The sequence below is a fragment of the Schistocerca cancellata genome, chromosome 2 (genome assembly GCF_023864275.1).
Source record: "Schistocerca cancellata isolate TAMUIC-IGC-003103 chromosome 2, iqSchCanc2.1, whole genome shotgun sequence".
Taxonomy (NCBI): domain Eukaryota; kingdom Metazoa; phylum Arthropoda; class Insecta; order Orthoptera; family Acrididae; genus Schistocerca; species Schistocerca cancellata.
Window position 1 is genome coordinate 466,144,340 of NC_064627.1, and position 22,030 is coordinate 466,166,369.

General features: G+C 38.9%; 1 protein-coding gene across 2 annotated transcripts in view; it reads right to left on the bottom strand.

Moving 5' to 3' along the window:
• The window catches only part of LOC126161974 (RCC1 and BTB domain-containing protein 1-like), a 219,791-nt gene that overhangs the window by 106,028 nt on the left and 91,733 nt on the right, over positions 1 to 22,030 (bottom strand). For both annotated transcript variants that reach the window (XR_007534982.1, XM_049918165.1), the window contains exons 7-8: positions 20,151 to 20,239; positions 5,870 to 6,027 (exon numbers count right to left, since the gene is read on the bottom strand). Coding sequence is in view for 1 of the 2 variants with exons in the window: in XM_049918165.1 (XP_049774122.1) it covers positions 5,870 to 6,027; positions 20,151 to 20,239 (247 nt within the window). In the remaining variant the exon portion in view is untranslated. The remainder of the gene's footprint in view (positions 1 to 5,869; positions 6,028 to 20,150; positions 20,240 to 22,030) is intronic.

The following is a 22,030-nucleotide window of genomic DNA, read 5'->3' on the forward strand; positions in this document are numbered from 1 at the left end:
ATAGAAAGAAGCATATAGAAAGACACTGCGATCACACTGTATGAGGAGGATAGTAGAAGAATACAAAGAAAAATGGAGGATTGAAAAGAGGACTCACAAAAGAAAAGAGAGAGAACGGATGAAAGCAAGTATCAAAGAAATAGAGCTCATGAGAAGCAAAAATGAAATAAGAAAATTCTATAGGGAGGTGAATGCAGCATGGAAGTCTTTTGGTAGTAAAACAAGCTTAATAAAAGATGAGACAGGGAATATGCGAAATATGGCGCATGTAATTTGATAGTCTCCTCAACCGTAGAATAACTATACCAAGGAATCCAATAGAAACGAATGGGGAAGAGGACCCAGACAACAACACTGCCCCGCCAATATAGAAGAAGTGAAAACTGCCATGAAGAAATTGAAAAACAACAAGGCGGCAGGGACAGATGGTATTCCAGCAGAACTGTTCAAGCAAGGAGGCAGAGAGCTGGAACGAAGCCTTCTGAAAATGATCACCAGAATATGCGAAGAGGAGAAAATGCCCAACAATGGAAAGAGGGTAGCATATCTCCCATATATAAGAAAGGAGATGAGATGGAGTGTGGCAATTACAGAGGGATCACACTACTTAATCTGGGATATAAAATATTCTGCAATATACACTACTGCCCCCCCCCCCCCCTCCCCATGAACCATGGACCTTGCCATTGGCGGGGAAGCTTGAGTGCCTCAACGATACAGATAGCCGTACCGTAGGTGCAACCACAACGGAGGGGTATCTGTTGAGAGGCCAGACAAACGTGTGGTTCCTGAAGAGGGGCAGCAGCCTTTTCAGTAGTTTCAGGGGCAACAGTCTGGATGATTGACTGATCTGGCCTTGTAACGCTAACCAAAACGGCCTTGCTGTTGTGGTACTGCAAACGGCTGAAAGCGAGGGGAAACTACAGCCGTAATTTTTCCCGAGAGCATGCAGCTTTACTGTATGATTAAATGATTATGGCATTCTCTTGGGTAAAATATTTCGGAGGTAAAATAGTCCCCCATTCGGATCTCCGGGCAGGGACTACTCAAGAGAACGTCGTTATCAGGAGAAAGAAAACTGGCGTTCTACGGACCGGTGCGTGGAATGTCAGGTAGGATAGAAAATTTAAAAAGGGGAATGGATAGGTTAAAGTTAGATATAGTGGGAATTAGTGAAGTTCGGTGGCAGGAGGAACAAGACTTTTGGTCAGGTGAATACAGGGTTATAAATACAACATCAAATAGGGGTAATGCAGTAGGACGTTTAATAGCGAATAAAAAAAATAGGAGTGCAGGTAAGCTACTACAAACAGCATAGTGAATGCATTATTGTGGCCAAGATAGACACAAAGCCCATGCCTACTACAGTAGTACAAGTTTATATACCAACTAGCTCTGCAGATAAAGAAATTGATGAAATGTATGATGAGACAAAAGAAATTATTCAGGTAGTGAAGGGAGACGAAAATTTAATAGTCACGGGTGACAGGAATTCAACAGTAGGAAAAGGAAGAGAAGGAAACGTAGTAGGTTAATATGGATGGGGGGTACGAAACGAAAGAGGAAACCGCCTGGTAGAACATTTGGTTCAAGAATCATGAAAGAAGGTTGTATACATGGAAGAACCCTGGAGATACTAGAAGGTTTCAGATATATTATATAATAGTAAGAGAGAGATTTAGGAACCAGGTTTTTAATTTTAAGACATTTCCAGGGGCAGATGTGGACTCTGACCACAATCTACTGGTTATGAACTGTAGATTAAAACTGAAGAAACTGCAAAAAGGTGGGAATTTAAGGAGATGAGACCTGAATAAACTGAAAGAATCAGAGGTTGCACAGAGTTTCAGGGAGAGCATAAGCGAACAATTGACAGGAATGGGGGAAAGAAATACAGTAGAAGAAGAATGGGTAGCTTTGTGGGATGAAATAGTGAAGGCAGCAGACGATCAAGTAGGTAAAAAGACGAGGGCTAGTAGAAATCCTTGGGTAACTGAAGAGATACTGAATTTAATTGATGAACGGAGAAAATTTAAAAATGCAGTAAATAAAGCAGGCAAAAAGGAATACAAACGTCTCAAAAATGAGATCGACAGGAAGTGCAAAATGGCTAAGCAGGGATGGCTAGAGGACAAATGTAAGGATGTAGAGGCTTATCTCACTAGGGGTAACATAGATACTGCCTACAGGAAAATTAAAGAGACCTTTGGAGAAAAGAGGACCACTTGTATGAATATCAAGAGCTTATATGGAAACCCAGTTCTAAGCAAAGAAGGGAAAGCAGAAAGGTGGAAGCAGTGTATAGAGGGTCTGTACAGGGGTGATGTTCTTGAGGACAATATTATGGAAATGGAAGAGGATGTAGATAAAGATGAAATGGAAGATATGATACTGCGTGAAGAGTTTGACAGAGCACTGAAAGACCTAAGTTGAAACAAGGCCCCGGGAGTAGACAACATTCCATTAGAACTACTGACAGCTTTGGGAGAGCCAGTCATGACAAAACTCTACCATCTCATGAGCAAGATGTATGAGACATGCGAAATTCCCTCAGATGTCAAGAAGAATACAATAATTCCAATCCCAAAGAAAGCAGGTGTTGACAGATGTGAAAATTACTGAACTATCAGTTTAATAAGCCACAGCTGCAAAATACTAACGCGAATTCTTTACGGACGAATGGAAAAACTGGTAGAAGCCGACCTCAGGGAAAATTAGTTTGGATTCTGTAGAAATGGAACATGTGAGGCAATAGTGACCCTACGACTTATCTTAGAAGAAAGATTAAGGAAAGGCAAACCTACGTTTCTAGCATTTGTAGACTTAGAGAAAGCTTTTGACAATGTTGACTGCAATATTCTCTTTCAAATTCTGAAGGCGGCAGGGGTAAAATATAGGGAGCGAAAGGCTATTTACAATTTGTACAGAAACCAGATGGCAGTTATGAGAGTTGAGGGGCATGAAAGGGAAGCAGTGGTTGGGAAGGGAGTGAGACAGGGTTGTTGCCTCTCCCCGATGCTATTCAATCTGTATATTGAGCAGGCAGTAAGGAAACAAAGGAAAACTTCAGAGTAGGAATTAAAATTCATGGAGAAGAAATAAAAACTGTGAGGTTCGCTGATGACATTGTAATTCTGTCAGAGACAGCAAAGGACTTTGAAGAGCAGTTGAACAAAATGGATAGGGTCTTCAAAGGAGGGTATAAAATGAACATCAACAAAAGCAAAGTGAGGATAATGGGATGTAGTCGAATTAAGCCGGTGATGCTGAGGGTATTAGATTAGGAAATGAGACACTTAAAGTAGTAAATGAGTTTTGCTACTTGGGGAGCAAAATAACTGATGATGGTCGAAGCAGAGAGGGTATAAAATGTAGAAGCAATGGCAAGGAAAGTGATTCTGAAGAAGAGAAATTTGTTAACATCGAGCATTGATTTAAGTGTCAGGAAGTCGTTTCTGAAAGTATTTGTATGGAGTGTAGCCATGTATGGAAGTGAAACATGGATGATAACTAGTTTATACAAGAAAAGAATAGAATAGAAGCTTTCGAAATGTGGTGCCATAGAAGAATGCTGAAGATTAGATGGGTAGATCACATAACTAATGAGGAGGTATTGAATAGAATTGGGAAGAAGAGGAGTTTGTGGCACAACTTGACTAGAAGAAGGGATTGGTTGGTAGGACATGTTCTAAGGCATCAAGAGCTTGCCAATTTAGCACTGGAGGGCAGCGTGGAGCGTAAAAATCGTGGAGGGAGACCAAGAGATGAATACACTAAACAGATACAGAAGGATGTAGGTTGCAGTAGGCAGATGAAGAAGCTTGGTAGGTAGATGAAGAAGCTTGCACAGGATAGACTAGCATGGAGAGCTGCATCAAGTACTCTTTTACCATACTGACTGTTTTAGCACTATTCTTTGAGAAACCTTTAACAGTACATGTAACACTAGTTACTGGTTGTGTCAAATAATGGACTTCTGTTCCACACTCCATCAACAACACTGTATGCCTTCCTCGTATTCGTATATGGCTGTCACTTAGCCCAGCCCCCAGTTAATACTGATGAATTATACAAATAGACTGTTGATCAAATTTATCTCTACTGATCATGGCAGAGTGTTCAAAAATGATCTTTACAGTTTTGATCGTGTATGCTTGTGGAGATCAAATTGGACACCTATCCAGCAGAACTCGTGGACACATTACAGAAGCACACCACCATCACATCCGGCTATCAGACAGTGGTACACAATGTTCAAGGAATCCTACCAGACCCCAGTGCAGGAACTATAGGAACAGCAAGCTCCCACAGAGCAGCAACAGCACACATTGATGAATGCATGATGGGTTGGACATGGGAGCAACTGGAATATCTCTTAGGCACCCTGTATGCTACAGATGTTTCATACATTAAACTTTGTTAAACAGCTACTAAAACTAGGTGTACATAAACATTATACTGCAAACCACACCTTTCCACCTATCCCCATTTCGGATTTATATTTTATCAAAGTTGTAAAGATCATTTTGGAACATCTCACATGATTTTGATTGTGACACAGGAGTCATTTACTATAGACTTGAATTCAATGTTGTGAAAAACTCTTTTGGCAATTTAATAAGTAAATACAGTGTAACAGCATCAAATGTCTTGCAGCACCCAATGCAACTGTTTTCAGTACTATATATGAAGGTCGTATCTGTTCCCGAAAGAACAGTTACCGTTAATGACCATGCAGCTTTCGCTACAATGAAATGATAATTAAATGGTCACCCTAGCTGCATACTTCATAGGGGACATGTTGAAAATGTGTGCCCTGACTGGAACTCGAACCCGGGATCTCCCGCTTACATGGCAGATGCTCTATCCATCTGAGCCACCGAGGGCACAGAGGATAGTGCGCTTGCAGGGACTTACCCTTGCACGCTCCCCGTGAGGCTCACTTTCCCAACATGTCCACACCTCTACATTCGTAGTGTGCCTAATAGATGTTTGCCCATCATGTCTTCCCGGCCTTTGACCTTCTTGAGTGAATGCACACGCTATGCCCAAACTCTTATGGGACTTGGTAGATTAATCTTCCAGGAGTAATGAGTATGATGGGCAAACATGTATTAGGCGCACTACGAATGTAGTGGTGTGGACATGTTGGGAATGTGAGTCTCACGGGGAGCATGCAAGGGACAAGTCCCTGCAGGCGCACTTTCCTCTGTGCCCTCGGTGACTCAGATGGATAGAGCATCTGCCACGTAAGCAGGAGATCCCGGGTTCGAGCCCAGGTCGGGGCACACATTTTCAACATGACCCCTATGAAGTATATCAACGCCTCTTTGCAGCTAGGGTGTCCATTTAATTATCATGTTTTCAGACCCTTGCTTCTTATCGCTTCAGGTCAACAAAGGAGGGAGAAATATACTTAATATTCACACACACCTTTGGCTCCTGTACTACTAACTTTAGGCACTTGGGTGGTGTTGATACAAGTTTTTTCATGTTCACCCATACTAAGTACTAGGGGTTTTCGTTCTATTTCCACTTTGACTCCAACTGGATCAGTGGTAATCTAACATCGCAGGATTGTGTGGGAACCCAAAAATATGTCCTGTTGGCCATGGCATCTGAAAGCCATCCTTGAATACTGTCTTTGCCCCTCAGGGTCAGCTACTTCAAAGAGTCTATATTGTCTTCACTACTAATATGTTGGCTTTGTATTTTGCTAATGTACTCTATCTCATTTTAGGGAATGAAATACATACCAGACTTAGCTAATATTTTAGCAAATCCAACAAAAAACAAACAGAAATTTCTATTTCTTCATAATTAACATTACTAGAGAACAATAGAATTACTTAGTGATGAAGAAACATACTGGATCATCAAAAGCAGCTCTTAAACTTTCTGCCACTGTATTCCCTTCATGTTGTTTCACTTCCAGTGGCTTCCACATGACAGCTGGTGTTGAGAAACAGGCAAAAACTTCATGCAAGGAAGAAAATGGTGTTTTTGTTGGTAGAGTGATAATTTGTCCTGCAACACAAAATAATTTCATTTCACTAACTTCCACGTTAAAATGTCCTCTGACAAATTTGTCATCACAATAAACAAAAAAATGATGACATGGGTAAAAGTTGCAGCAAACACAAACTGGTTTTACATAATGCAGCAGTCTGTCTCAATATTAATCACTATAAAAATTCCCCAAAAATCAGTTTGTGCCACAGTTTTAAAAAAAATGATGATTTTATTTTAATTTTCACATAACAGAAATTCATCACCAGAAAATAATCATGCTGGAGAGAATAAGCAGTCACCCAAAATCATGTGATAAAGATAGTTTTCATACATAATTCTATCAACCCCACTTCCTCTGACCTAGTATAGCAAATGCTCAATAAATGAGCAAATTGCTGTTTTGTAACAGGTTAATATACGAAGAAGTACAAACTAGTGAAATGTGGCAGTCAGTCATAAACTGAACTTTCTGCTCACAGATCAAGTGAAACATAATGAATTTAGCAAAATTTTTACAGATGAAAAGCATTCTGAATAATATAATGAAGTAGTGGACTTCCCAAAATCATTCATAAATTATAGAACTGTTGATGATTGGACATAAATTGCATGTGGAACAATCTTATCTGGTGAATTAACAATGAGGTGCACTACAGGTATTGCATCAAGTATTTTTCTAAATCATTGTGTCATGTAATTAATTGAAAGAAACTGTCATGCACAGTTTTCAATTGCTTACGCAACTTAAAAGCAATTTTAAGAAGTTGCAAATGAAATCTGCTATCTAGTGACTACAATTCACTGAAGGAAAAAATTAGGCCTACATCTTACATAATGATCAGTTCACTACTTTGTACTTGTGTGAAATATGACAATGCTTGTAGATGAAGTGGAAAAGAATCAGATTCCAAAGCTTTTGGAGGCCAGGTTGCGTGAAAAAATGAAGACAGATTGCTGCTAAGTTATTTTCTAATCTGAAAACAAGTTACATCTGCTTTACATTTGATACAGATGGATGCAAAACATACACAAGCTGGAGGATAATCTACTGTGCATCCGATATGTGGAAAATTAAGGCTTTCCTGGCTACCAAAGTATTTCAATTAAGTCCAGTAACAATCTGCAGCAAGAACTATATAGTCACTAACTCTGACATGGAAGTTTTATGTTAAGAATTTCAGTATGTCTACCTAGCTACACTACCAAAATATGAATTATAAGCTCTCAATATTTATTTGCAAACTCACTCACGTCTATTTCTGAAATGAGCAGGTTATTATTGTTTGTTTGAAATTGCACAGTATGAATCTCTGTGAGATTAAGACTAACTGCTTTCTGTTAACTAATTTTAAGTACGACCTGTAATCACCTTAGCCATTTCTGATATGTTTTAATTTGGACCTTTGATTTGTACTCTTATGATCTGCAAGCACTGCAGTTTGATAACAATCTTTAAAAGTCACAGTAAGGTCATTTATGTAAGTAGGGTTCAGATTCAGATTCTTTATTGGTCATTCAGCATTATTACATGCAATAGATTTCGTCAGTTCACTTAACCTATTAATTTTACAAAATAAATTTTTACATATTTAAATTGATATTGGGCATTTCTAAAAATTATTCTAATGAATAGAATGGATTAGCTAACAAGAAGTTATGAACATTGTCTTTAAATAATTTGTCAGGCTTGATTGACCCATTTTTAGACAATTTGTTATATATTTTAATTGCCATATACTTATGACTATTGTTAGTTTTAGCTAATCTATTTTGTGGCAACAACAGAGAAGTACACGTTCTTGTATAGTAGTCATGCCTTTCATTTGTTACACTTAAATTAGGTAGTTCAGCAAGTATGCAGTTAACACTGTCAAGAATATATAAATTAATAACTGTTAAAATTCTATATTTAATGAACAATGGTTTACAATGTGTTCTATTATCTACCTTAGCCATTACTCTGATTGTTTTCTTCTGGATCACCATAATTTCATTTATTTTTCTGCTGTTTCCCCAGAGTATTAACCCATACCTTAAAACAGATTGAAAAAAGGCAAAGTACGCTGTCCTTACGACAGGAGTAGACCCAATACTGACTACGTGAGCCCACACATTTTATGTTCTCCATTCAGAATTGAATTTTACCCATGTGGTACTGTCAATCAATGTGACCCTCCATTAGATATTATGAATGTAAGACATTATCCACACAAGAAGGTTGCCATTGATTTAGTATTTTTTTTATTTCTCGGGTAGATTTTTGTGGTCCACTCAAAGGCCTTAGCATGATCACACACTACATCAGTGGGATAGTGTTTGTTGTTTAACTCTGCCTACCTTTCTTTTTTTTTTCTTTTTTTTTTAATTCTTTTTCCTGATCAAACGCTGAGTTCGGCCCAATTGGAAGGTGAGATAAGGCATCAGCAATGGTGTGTTGTGCCATCAGCCGGTAATGGATCTGATAATGACAATGGGAGAGGAAGAGAGTCCACTACTGCAAACAATGTACTGCTTTGTCTGGCACAGAAGCCAAAGAGTTATAAAGAGCAACCAACAGCTTGTGATCTTAGAACCATACAAAAAGACCTAAAATTTCTCGAGGGAGAACACCATCGCTAAAGCCTCCTTTTCAATCTGAGAGAGGGAGTTTAAGTGTTAGAAGTGTAAGCAATGGGTCATTCAGACCCGTTTGCATATCTGTGCACCAACACTGTGCCACGACATCATTGAGAGGCATTTGTAGTCAACATGAGATGCTGACCTGGCTGAAAAGTGGCCAGACACAGGGCAGATTTATGCTTAGATTTAAGCAAAGCAAATGCTCGGTCACAAGCTGGGGACCAGAAACATGGCACATTTTTACGCAAAAGCACATGCAGGGGCTGAGCGACAGTGGATGCATATGGAAAAACTTACGGTAGTACGCAACTTTACCTACACAATGGCTTGACCCCTGTGTGAGAAACCTCAAAACTTAGGTATTCAGTAAATAGCTGAAAAAATTGAGGTTTGGCAAGACTGCACTTAAGACCCACAGACTGCAAAACAGAAAACAGCAATCATAGATTTCTAAGGTGGTCTTCAGTGGAAGAGACCAAAACAATGATATCATCAAGGTAACTGATGCAGCCGGCCAGCACAAAGGCTGTTCTACAAAAATGCTGAAAAATTGCAAGCTGACTAGAAAAATATGTAACTTTTATATTGGTCTAGCCCAAAAGGTATATTGATAATGACAAGGCACCTAACAGCCTTATGCAAGGGGAACTAGAAAGTACAATTCTGACAAATCAATCTTGGAAAAGCAGTGACTGCCTGATAATTTTGTGAGCAGCTCATCAGGGTAGGTCAAAAGGTATGTAACTGTCACAGACTGTGCATTAATCAGGACACTGAAGTTGCCACAGCAGTGAAGCTTACCTGATGGCTTCTTAACTATGACCAGTGGTGTAGACCACTCACTGGAAGAAATAGACCAAATCGCATTGAGCAAATTCAAATGGTCTAATATGGCCTTGACAGAGCTGCACAACATGGCAGGTACCTGCCACGCCTGGGGGGAGGGAGGGGGGGGGGGGCGAGGATGGGTGGACTCTTTCATTGTAATGTGGGCCTGAAAACCAGCAGCACAGCCAAACACAGAGTAAAACAGAGAAGAAAACTCAGAGCAGAGGGACACCAGTTTATGATATGGAACTTGATCTAACACTAAATTTACCTCATCAGCAAAAGGGAAACCAAAAGTGTTTAACGCATCTAACCCGAACAGGTCTGTGGTATGGGGACGATCCACAACAAGGAAGGTGAGAGGACAAACAGCAGATTTGTATGAGACAGAGACCAGAGAACTGACATAGGATCAGAAACTGCTGTTTATTGTAGCTATTCAAATTCCATGAAACCTGTGTGAGGGGAGGGGAAGCCAAGTACACATACATTTGTGCATTTACAGAAGTCACTGAAGGTCTTATGTCAATTTGCATTTTTAGTGGTTTATTAAACACACACAAGTCAATGAACAATTTGTTCAGAGAGACAGTCATTGTAGAGATACGGTTCATATCCATTAGTACTACTGTGTCCACGACATGCGAATAGTAGTTGCACACAAATGCAATGTGACCTTTCTTTCAATGCTTGTTCCAAACAGCCCAACACTTAAGGCACACAGCATACTCGTATAACCAACAATGCACCTTGTGACGCTGAGTTGAAGGTTGTACTGTTGCAACAGCAGATGCAGTACCTCCCTTCATGAAGCAATTGATCGCCTGTGGCCCATCACATTTCAAAGGACTGTGCTACATTGAGCACATCTGAAAGCATGGTTTCTCACAATGAAATGCTTTTTCACGGAATTCCCTATCTGGGGTCAGACAAATAATAACATCATGCACAATATGAGTAGCATAGAATTCGTGATTGGTACTAGTGACAAATTTACAAGGACGGCTCAACTCGTATAATTCTGCACCCCAGGCCTCTTAAGATTGGATTGGGTGTTTCAAACAATGGTAAAATTGTACATGTGTTTACATGTGTTGCAATTATGTGCATTCTATCACAGTAACAGCTTGAGAGAAGCTGGCACATTTCATCAAATGATAAGCTGGTCAGCTCTTGCAAAGGTGCAAGTTGGCACAACAACTGATAAATGCATGGAAAATGCCAGGAAAGGAAGAAAACCCTACACAGGTTTGCATTGCCCACACAAGACATCTGGAAATGTTGGCGTAACCATGTATCATAGGAGTCTCAATCTTCAGCCGATTCATCATATGCAGGAAAGGGCAACGATTGTATTGACAGGAGAGTGACCTGCCGTGAACACGCAGAAACCACTTGATTGAGAGTGTTGCTGAGAGTCTGCTATTGTTCCATGAAAGCTTGCTGCTGGGCAATGATAAGTTGGAGCACTTCTTCCATCTAGATGTTTGTCAGGTGACTTAGCACTGATATTAACACGCAGAGAAAGCATAACCCTCACTCATCGCCAAGTTTGTTATAGCAAGAACAAACACAATTTCTGGAACACAGTACTTTACAGAGTAAAGCGTAAAATACAATGAAGTACAGGTACTGCATAGAACTGAACACACTGACTGGAAAACAGTAACACATGTTACAGAATAGGCCAAGTACTGTTTCTTTGGCAGCTCACCAGGGTGAGCCAGGGAACCAATCCATGTGGCCTCTATAAGCGGGCCTGTGAACTGTATGAATGCATGATCTCTGAAATTGCGTGCATCATGAATAAAGGTATATCACGCGCTGTGCAAGACTGGCCACACAATAAAATAGGCTGACATGGACGTTCTCACTGTGGTGAAGAGCTAGCGCACTTGCTTATTCAGGGAAGCCATAGAATTTCTCAAACATGAAAGCAGTCTTGATAAGGAAGAGAAAACCTTAGTGACCCACATAGATTTCACATCCGAGATCTGGGTGCACAGTTGTAAGGCATGCCGCAGAGGTCATCAGATGCTAGAACCACCAGAGGCTGCCACTCACGGATGTGTGCGCAGCCTCTCCTCCGTGCAGTCTACCAGCTGGCCACCAGCACACAGTCAGGCCCAGCCAGCCTTGCCCTCAGTTACATGTTTACATTTTGACTAGGATTATCAAACTAGTAGTGTAGCCACTCCGTGGCAAGTGTCTTCTTGTAACAGGTTATTTCTTGATGTAATACAGTGTTGTGGCCATCATTGTCTGTGTGTTCTTGTGGTCAGAACAGAAAATCTTAACTAAGTGGATCTTGGATTCCCATGCTGAAGTGAACAACCATTGCAGGTAGCAAAAGTAGAACCACGACAGAAATGTCCAATGGAAAAGCCCTCAGACATTGGTGGGACAGGTACGTATAATTTCAGGCCATGGGCTAAACTATAGTCCACCATCAGCAATGGATGATGAAGCTTCAATGCCAGAAAAATCATGAAATAAACATTGGCCAAGGAACCTGAACAGCAGCCAACAGGCAGTATGTCAACTTTTGTCTTTTTCAAAATGTCACGAAGATGTTGAAAACTGACCTAGGACTGATTTTCACTTTTTCCCCCTATTTCCTCAATTGTGATACACCAGTCTTCAAGTACCAGGGCCTCCACTTATCTTGAAGTTCCCAGTTCTTCACAGAGAGGTGGTCTGACACCTCGTTCTTTCTCATTCACAAAGAGAGGTCCCCCCAGCAGTGGGATCAACCTTTTCAAACCATCTATATGGTTATGTGGGTTATGATCCCTGGTATCACACCTTGCAGCCATTCATCCTAGTGGATCCTAGTTTGCGAGTAACTAACAAACAGAAATTGGAATTTGAGGTGATACTCAATAACATTAAGAGTGAAGAGTTTTGCAGATTGGTTGTGTTCAATTAACTGGTTTAAATATAATTTTTTATTTCTGCTTCTCTGTGACATCATTAATCATTGCATGCATTTTTTCCATTTGTTCTTTACATCATTCTTCTTCCACTCAGAAATTTTATGAATGTGAATTTAATTATATTGATCTACCTAAAAACAAAGATGATGTGACTTACCAAATGAAAGTGCTGGCAGGTCGACAGACACACAAACGAACACAAACATACACACAAAATTGAAGCTTTCGCAACAAACTGTTGCCTCATCAGGAAAGAGGGAAGGAGAGGGAAAGACGAAAGGATGTGGGTTTTAAGGGAGCGGGTAAGGAGTCATTCCAGTCCCGGGAGCGGAAAGACTTACCTTATGGGGAAAAAAGGACGGGTATACACTCGCGCACACACACACATATCCATCCACACATATACAGACACAAGCAGACATGTATGTGTGTGTGTGTGTGTGTGTGTGTGTGTGTGTGTGTGTGTGTGTGTGTGTGTGGATCGATATGTGTGTGTGTGCGCGCGGGTGTATACCCGTCCTTTTTTCCCCCTAAGGTAAGTCTTTCCGCTCCCGGGACTGGAATGACTCCTTACCCTCTCCCTTAAAACCCACATCCTTTCGCCTTTCCCTCTCCTTCCCTCTTTCCTGATGAGGCAACAGTTTGTTGCGAAAGCTTGAATTTTGTGTGTATGTTTGTGTTCGTTTGTGTGTCTGTCGACCTGCCAGCACTTTCATTTGGTAAGTCACATCATCTTTGTTTTTAGGTATATTTTTCCTTCATGGAATGTTTCCTTCTATTATAATTATAATGATCTATTGTCATATTCAAATATCTTTAATAACAGTTAAAAAACAAGTGACAAAATAATCTATTTACACTGACTGTGCAATAATGTCAAAAATGTATTTTTTTGTTACAAGAATCATTTAAAACATAGCCTAAATTACTACACTGCTATGGGCAAAAAAACACAGATGAAGATTCAAATGAACGAAGGGATTATAAATAAAACAAAACCCGAGCAAAATGAGGAATGGAAATAATGAATGCAATAACATGGATAAAAAAGAATGATAAAATGACACACATTAAACTGAAATTAATATGTAAAAAATTAATTAAAATCACATGAACAAAGATTTCAAGTGGAGAAAGAATGATAGAAAGAAAAATGAGAGCAAATGAAGGAGTTAATAAGATGATTAAAATTATGTGATAAAGGAACAGAAACAGAAAATTATGTTTAAACCAATTAATTGAATAAAAATAATGATCAAAGTAATTTCAATAAAAATTTAAAAAGGCCTCACCCCATCAATTACATCACACAACCAGTCACTATGATACAACTTTTTTAATGCTATTCAGTGTCACACAAAATTCTGATTTTTTAATTGGCAATAACTCACAAACAAGGGCCCACCCTGGTGAATGGCTAGAAGGTGTGATAGCTGAGATCTTAACCTAAATCACTGTTTATATGGTTTCAAAAGGTCAATCCCATCACTGGGGGATCTCTCCCTGTCAGATTCGTTTGACAACACTAGAAATGTCTAACAGGTGTCATTCAACAGCGCATTTTTGCCATTCGTTTCCATCAAATCAGCATGGATTGCCACAGCAATGTTCCCAAACAATACTCCACTTTATCAGTAGGCTGTACTATTTTGTTTTGGGGCCATTAGCAGTATACTGTTGTACTGCAGCACGGTGATTTCAGTGCATACAAGGACTGTATACATGTACCAGCAAACAAACAGAACAGTAATTATGTGACTTTATTTTTTCAAGGTGATGATTAAAACTTTATCACTAGCCCTTATAGTTAAGAGACCTGTAATCAAAACCTCTTATTACTATTAGCTTAATATTAGGTTTTCTAATTTTTTTTTCGTGTTATCCTGCACATTTAAACACAGGCTTTGTCTTAGGCAGAAGCACAACACTAACTGTGGCAATAAATAGTTTTGCTTTGATGGATGAAAGGAATCAACATCAATTTGAATATTTGCCCACGATAAGATTTCCTCGGAGATTAAATCAATTGTACAAACATTCATTACTAATGTGCATCTTCATGTTTCCATAGTACAATGACTGCAGCGACAAATTCAGCTTCTTCTAATATTTCAACTGTATATCCTTCAGCCATCTTCAGAGTGAGTCAAAAGACTGGTGCACCAGCACTTGCTCTGTCCTTTTAATCTCACAGACAACATCACTGTCCATGGCGTTGCAGATACACAAGCACCAGGGATGTCGATAGGTGGCAAAGAACTACAATAGCCATGAATTAGATTTGTGGCTATGTAATAGATCCATAATGGAATATCTTTATAAGTTCATTACAGGAAGCACCAGCTTCCATGACTTATCCAAGTTGAAACTGCTCTCTCTATTAATTAAATTCATTGTCAAGAGATTTCCAGTTGCATTTTTCACCACCAATTCCTAAAAGATAAAGTAGGGGGAAAAATTTGACCTTCTCATGCAGTGTCATAGCCACTATTGATACAGTGCTCTGCCACAGCTGATTTATTGGGCTACAAGAGCCAGGTGTGCCTGGGGTGTTCTGTACATCTATCATGGACTGCCGAACCATCTCTCCAGTGTAGAAAGGCCACAATCACAGGAGGTCTTACAACACCCAATAAATCGACTGTTGCAGGGCACTGTATTGATACTGGTCACTAGTTTAGGGAGTCAGTGGTGAAAGATACAATTTAAATTCACCTGGCAACAGATTTAATTAATAGACATAGCAGCTTCAGCTTGGATAAGTCATGAAATCTGGTGCTTTCTGTAATAAAGTTACAAAGATGTTACAACAGTGCACCTCACTAGCCACAGATTTAATACATGCATATTGTACTTCTTGCTGCCGATCAACATCTTGGGCAGTCGTGTATCTGTAGTTGCATATGGAGTGACACGATGCACGAATTTAAAAGGATGGAGCAAGTGCTGGAGTGCCAGTCTTCTGGCTGACTGAAAATTGCTGAACAATATATACCTGAAGATTAGAAGAAGAAGCTGAATTTATGAGGCTACACACCAGAAAATTAATAGAGCAGTCACTGCACCAGGAAAACATGAAGGTGCATGTCAAATACCTCTGCACAGAGGAGATGATTTTAAATATTCAATGACTGATAACCTATGACCCTTGAGAGCAAGGTTACCGACCTCTTTCAGCTTTTTATTAAGGTGCTACGACCATTTTATAAAATCAACTTGCACAAGTGAGATTTTAAGAAAAGCTGGTTCTGTGAGTGTTAAGGAGTGGCTCCTATTTATACCTCAAAAATTGGACCTAGTTTCTAAACAACTTTATTGTCTGCACCTGAAGATATCTGTGGAGTTACCCTACGACTGGACAGATGGTACAACATGGGCTGACAGATTAGGTTTCTGAGGTGGCCACAACAAGAAAGACTGCAAAATTTACTGAAGCTGTCTGACCACACTATGGATTAAGCAAACGAAATAAGACATGAAACTTGCCGAGTTGTTATGAAGGCTCACCCACAAAGATGTAATATATCTGTGTCTGAGAGGGCTGCACTATGTAAGCTTACCGATAGCACATACTGCAAGAGTAGTAAAGGCCCCACTAACTAACTGGCAAGGAAGACTGCTTTGCTTATGAATGCCTCTCCCTCTCTGCCAGAAGTTCTGCAAAGACTGAAAGAAAGTGATGTGGTTCCTCTGAGACTTTATGGACTTCCAAGATCCATAAAGAAAGATATTCCTATGTGTTCAATAGTGAGTAACATTGGCTCTCAAAACTATGACTGTACCAGGCACTTGGTGTTATCATTAAGGTCTCTTGTGGGAAAACTGTGCTCAGCACATAAGCAACTCTGTGGACTATGGCAAACTAAAATCACTGAAACTGAACAATTCTGATCTATTAGTCAGCTTCAATGTGGTGTCATTGTTCAGAAAGGTTCCAGTTTCCGAATACTTATCATTTATTGGCAGAAGTTTTGATAAAAAATTTCAGATTTGTTCAAACATGTTATGACAACAACATAACTTTTATTTAATAACAAATCATTTGAACAGACTGATTGTATCGCCATGAGTAGTCCCTTGTCGCCCCTTGTATCTGTGAAAGACTGTGAGGAAAAGATGCTGGAATCTTCTTTTAAAGCTCACAGTATCCTGGAGATAAGTTGACAACACATTTGTAGTATGGCCCATCGTGAACACAAATTACAAAATGTTTAAGCCACCTAAATTCCATATATAGACAAATCCATTTCACAACAGAAACTGAAAAAGGAGTGATGCCTTCCATTTTTTGGATGTTATTATTCAGTGCAAAAATGATGACACTTTTGGACATGCAGTATATCCTAAACTGACACATACAGATTTATATTTACGTGCAAGTAACTGCCATCATCCTTCCCAGACGATGAATGTACTCATAATTTGGTTCACAGATTTAATTCATGCATGCTGCACTTCTTTGCTGCCGATCAATGTCTCCATTCTTGTGTATCTGTGGTTGCATGTGCAACGGAGCAGTCTGTGAGTTTCAAGAGATGGAGTGAGTGTTGGACTTACGCACTCTGAAGATGGCCAAATGATATGCAGCTGAAATATTAGAAGAATAAGCTGAATTTATACATATGCACACCTGAAATTTAACTGAGCACTGATTATCAACTTTGAAGAATGTTTTCTTATTTTTGACAAAGTTTTATTACTGAGAAACTATTTAAATGGGAAAAAAATCATACGCTGAAACAATTTGTGCTTTGGAGGACACTAACAGATTTAATGCTGGCTGATTAAAGAAGAGAATTAAGTGCAGATTATATTATTCTAAACACGTCTAACTGACAGACTACCAACTAATCAAGCAGGTTGTTGTGATGAATGCCAATGCATTTAGCAATGAAGCACCTGCTGCAGATGTTTTTGTGGACCAACCTTGTGCCCAACTGTTGATTCTTTTGTCCATCCCAAATCCTGTGGGCTCCAACAATCCAATCAAGCAATTCAAGCAACTTTACAATGATGCTTGCTTTGTCAACAAGAACATCATCAGACTGAGGTGGAAAATGTAGTACTCAAAACTACTACTACACCATAGGAGTCATGATATTGTCTAAAATGTTTCATACATACGTGCATTCATTTTTACATCAACTAAAACTAACAGTCCAAGACAAAATCAAGAAATTGAGCCTATAGCATCAATCCACTTTCACATAATTTCACTTTCCCTATAACACACAAAGGCTTTCAATGTTTCGCTAGACATCTGCTGAGCCTGCACATTTTCCTTCAAGTGTCATGTAATTCACTATAACTTGTGATTCATAAAAACCTTTTTACATTTTTTCACAATCAATGAAGCAACTAATTGTACTGCTCTACACGACACCACACACTTGTTCTTGTACCTGGGACTCTAGAAAGCAGCAGAACTAAATACTGAACTCTGTTCTTGACTCTTTACTGATTTTTCTGTCTTTGCCTTTTGTATAAGAGCTACAAAAAAAGTTCCCTGAAAAAATGCAGTAGTTAAAGGTATATTTCATTCAGAGAAACTGAAGCCGTCTAACAAATTTTTATGTCTAAAGCCTAGTTTACACGACGACACTAGGTTGCAGGCAACTGCGCTAACGACCACTGGGCATGCGTGCCGCACATTTGCGCAACTTGTTGGTGAAACTAAACACTTTCGGTGTGTTCCAACTTTGGCGACACTAGTTGCGCGAATTTTGAAGTTGTGTGTGTTCGTAGAGTATAGACAAACTGACATACGAAGTGGGGAACGGAGAAAAATGTTCGCTTTTTGGATATCTATGCTTTACATAGGTGTTTGTGGGATTTCAGCGATGCTGATTTAAAAAAATAAGCAACACATTGCTACCGCTGAGACCATCATGTGTGATCATAGCATAGATGGTTTGACAATATCTGAGCTGCAGGACAAAATTTATTGAGTTACGAGCATATATACAACTGAATTAAGAAAAATACAAGCAGGTGTAATTCTAGCTGTGGCAATGCTCTCATCTACAAGACTAAAATCCCATCGTTCAAGTTGGCCAACTCTTTGTTAAGGAATATTGTTGAAAGGAGGGAAGGCTATACAAATTCAAGAAGCTGCATTCTTTATTCAATATTCATCTATTTAAAACATCGCTGCAGTGCTCCCCATTCACACATGTTAGAATTTTGAAATATTACCACTGTACAGATCTGCCTTCAAGAGAGTAGCTTGCAAACCATTCTCTTCTTAATGCAACCTGCTTCAAATTATTGTTGCTAATGTTAATAATTATTACTGTTAATGTTAATAATTATTGGTGTTAATGAAATAGCGTCATCATCAACTAAAACCGTATCTTATAGCATGCCGAGTGTTCTCGATTGTAATGCACGTAATATGATACACAATTTCAGTTCCGGCGACAGTGCTTCACGCATTACAGTACCTTTATTCCTTATCGCATAATTAACTCTATTTAGAAGAAACTTGAACAGTTCTGGTGACATTCTAAGATAATTAAAAGGACTCCTGGGATCTTCCATTATAAATTATTTCAGCAAGAATGCTGAGCAACTGAGCTGATGTCTTTTCTTCATTCAGTCACGAATCTAAACAAGTTTCTTATTTTTTTCCTTACACATTGATTCCATGCAACAAACTTTAACTCCATCACATATCATGTGATGTGCAGCTACCAGAACTTTCATTTCAGACACGACTCAGGGACTAACGAAACTCAAATATACACTGATTTCGTCGTGTCTACAGTCAAACATGAAACCATTTGCTTGCAACTCATTCCACGCGACGAGTGGCACAACTCAATGTCCTCGTGTAAACAAGGTTAAAGAAATAAAGATGCCTTTCAAATTTTGAATGTATTAGGACAATCATAATACTATCAAGTAAAATTTGTTATACTGATCTGATGTGAAAACAAATATATTATGTTCAGTAAAAAGTCACAAACACAGGTATGCCACAACAGACTTATTGCACAGCTGTAATCTGTGCACACAAAATATTTGAAAATGTTGTATCTCACATATCATTAACAACATTTTATCTTCTATTTCAGGCAACAGTTTGAGAAATAATGAAAAGTCTGAAACTTGTCACTAACAGAAATATTATTTGCAACTCTACCAGAAACTTTAATAAATTACAATGACAACAGTTCTGAAGACATCAAATGTAACAGCAAGCCCATTTCCAGAAGTTGTCACAAACATTGTTAGTGCTATTAAGAAATCAATATAGCTTAACTCAGTGTCTAAGAGATTCACTCCATAACTTTACTAGCTCATCCTCATTAATGGGCATCACACTGGACACTAACACCCTTATTTTTCAAATTATTATTCTCTTTATTGCATAATACCAATTTAAAAACAGTGTGGCATAATGGCCTGGTGAACATCTTTTGCCTGGACGCCATTTCAGCAACTTGTGTCGCTAACCTACCCCAGTAATCCTACTGGAGAAATGGAACCCAAAGTTGAAAGTGCAAGCCAAACCACAGCTTGTTTCTCGTGGATCTTCACATCACTGAGAGGTAAAGGCTAGGCTAAAGATATACTGAAACATTCTGTGGTCTGATCAAGAGTCAATGACATGAGCTTTTGGATGTCTAACATACAAACTTTACCACTAGGCCACTGGATTGAACATAATACCAATGAAGTTTTAATACAGCAACAACTCAAAATCATTAAATATGTCAATTATTATGAAGCACATATGTAACATCCACTCACCTCGACAATAACCCCACATATACACAGTTGAATTCTGCGTCATGGCAGCAGAAATTTGTGAATAGTGCGATGCTGCAATATCAACAATCCTGTGGAAAAATTTGAGCCAATTAATCCCACAAAAACAAAATTTACAGAATATCACCTGTTAAAAGTTACACCACAGATGTTAGCACAAACAAATGAGAAATTAAATGGTGAATATGAGTTGAGGCCTGGCCAGAACGAAATTTAATTATAAAAAAAAAATATCATGTTAAATACAGATGGAACACAGTTCAACTAACTGCCAAAGCGTGGAACTCTCTTTATATAAAATTTCTTTATTAAATCTGGTGCACTAATTTCTGACATTAGCAACTCACTGACAGTAACTGCAATTGCTCAACTAGAGTACTTAATTAAAACAAATCTCAAATATTGTGATTTAACACAACCATCTTTGCTCTATCTGAGTACAAAACTTTGTAGTGATGGTTGCAATCCATGTGTGAGGGCCAGTCATAGTAGTGTTTCCCCATTTTATCCCCCCTTCATTATGTTGGTGATGTGACATTTGGTGCACTTTTGCGTACCATTTTCTACAGCCCAGTCCAGTAATAGTGTCCTACATCAATAGATGGCACCACTGTAAGTTTAGAAACCTGCCATCACCAACATACGTATATGAGGAACATTCTGTGACTGAATTCTTGACTGCATAAGGTAAGACATCCTATAACATTCATGAAGGACAGAGGAAGATGTATGGAGATGCTATGATGGATGTCAGCACCATTAGATGTTGAGTTTGTTGCTGTAATGAGGTTGAAGTGCAGACATAGTTGGCAGATGAAACACAGAGTGGCTGGCCAGTAACTACAGTGACTTCACACAACATCCAGTGTGTCTCCCAAATCATCCATTATGACTGCTGGGTAACAACAGATAGGCAGTGTGGTGGCCATAATTGAAAAACTGTGCTACTGAAAGATCTGAGCATGCTGGGAATCAAAAATGTTGACTGACCAGAATAAAGAGGCAAGGAAAACAATTGCATCCACCCTGTAGCAGTACTTCAATTCAACTCACTAAAAGCACCTCATCAGGAGCATCACTTTGAAGATGTGAGATGATATTGGTGTAGGTTCCAAGGAATAGAAAACACATGCAAAGCACTTATAGCATAACTATCATAACAGAAATGCTAATGTATCACTGTAGAAAATTCTGGAAGGAAAATTAATGTAGTATATAGAAGAATTATAGCACTCAAAAAGATAAAAAACAGGTTTATGCAGACAAGAAACAATGTTGTTACACAGAATGAAAGAACACATTGAAAGGCTGTGTAGAGGAAAAAATTGCAAAAGTGTTTAAATCTGCATAGAAGCACAAAGTACACACTTGAAAATGGGTAGGGGGAGGAGGGAATATGGGAGGGGCATGAGGAATTTGGCAGTTTCATTGTGAAACAAAACACATACACAATATGACACAATTCAGAGGTTTCAGAGATTAAAACTGGTTTGTAGGAAGTTTTTGTCTTTAAGGTGTCCTAGAGCTCGATCAGAATCTCCACACACTGATAACGGCATGGCCTTCAGATATAACTTACAGACAAAATAAATAAAAATCAGACAGTAGGAAAATATAATAATAATAATAATAATAATACCTTGAAAGGTAAAGTGGACAAAAACATGCTATAAATCTGCTCAAATATGGGAAATATAAAATGGCTGGCTTTTAGAGCCAGCCAAAATACCAAATACTTAAGTATGTGTTCCTTCCAAAGATTTCAGATAAGAGTTTGTAGTGTGACCAATTTTGATAGTACACTTGTTAGGTAAAACAGAGCGCACATCACTAGCCAAGCAATGGGCTGTTCTTTCATTAGA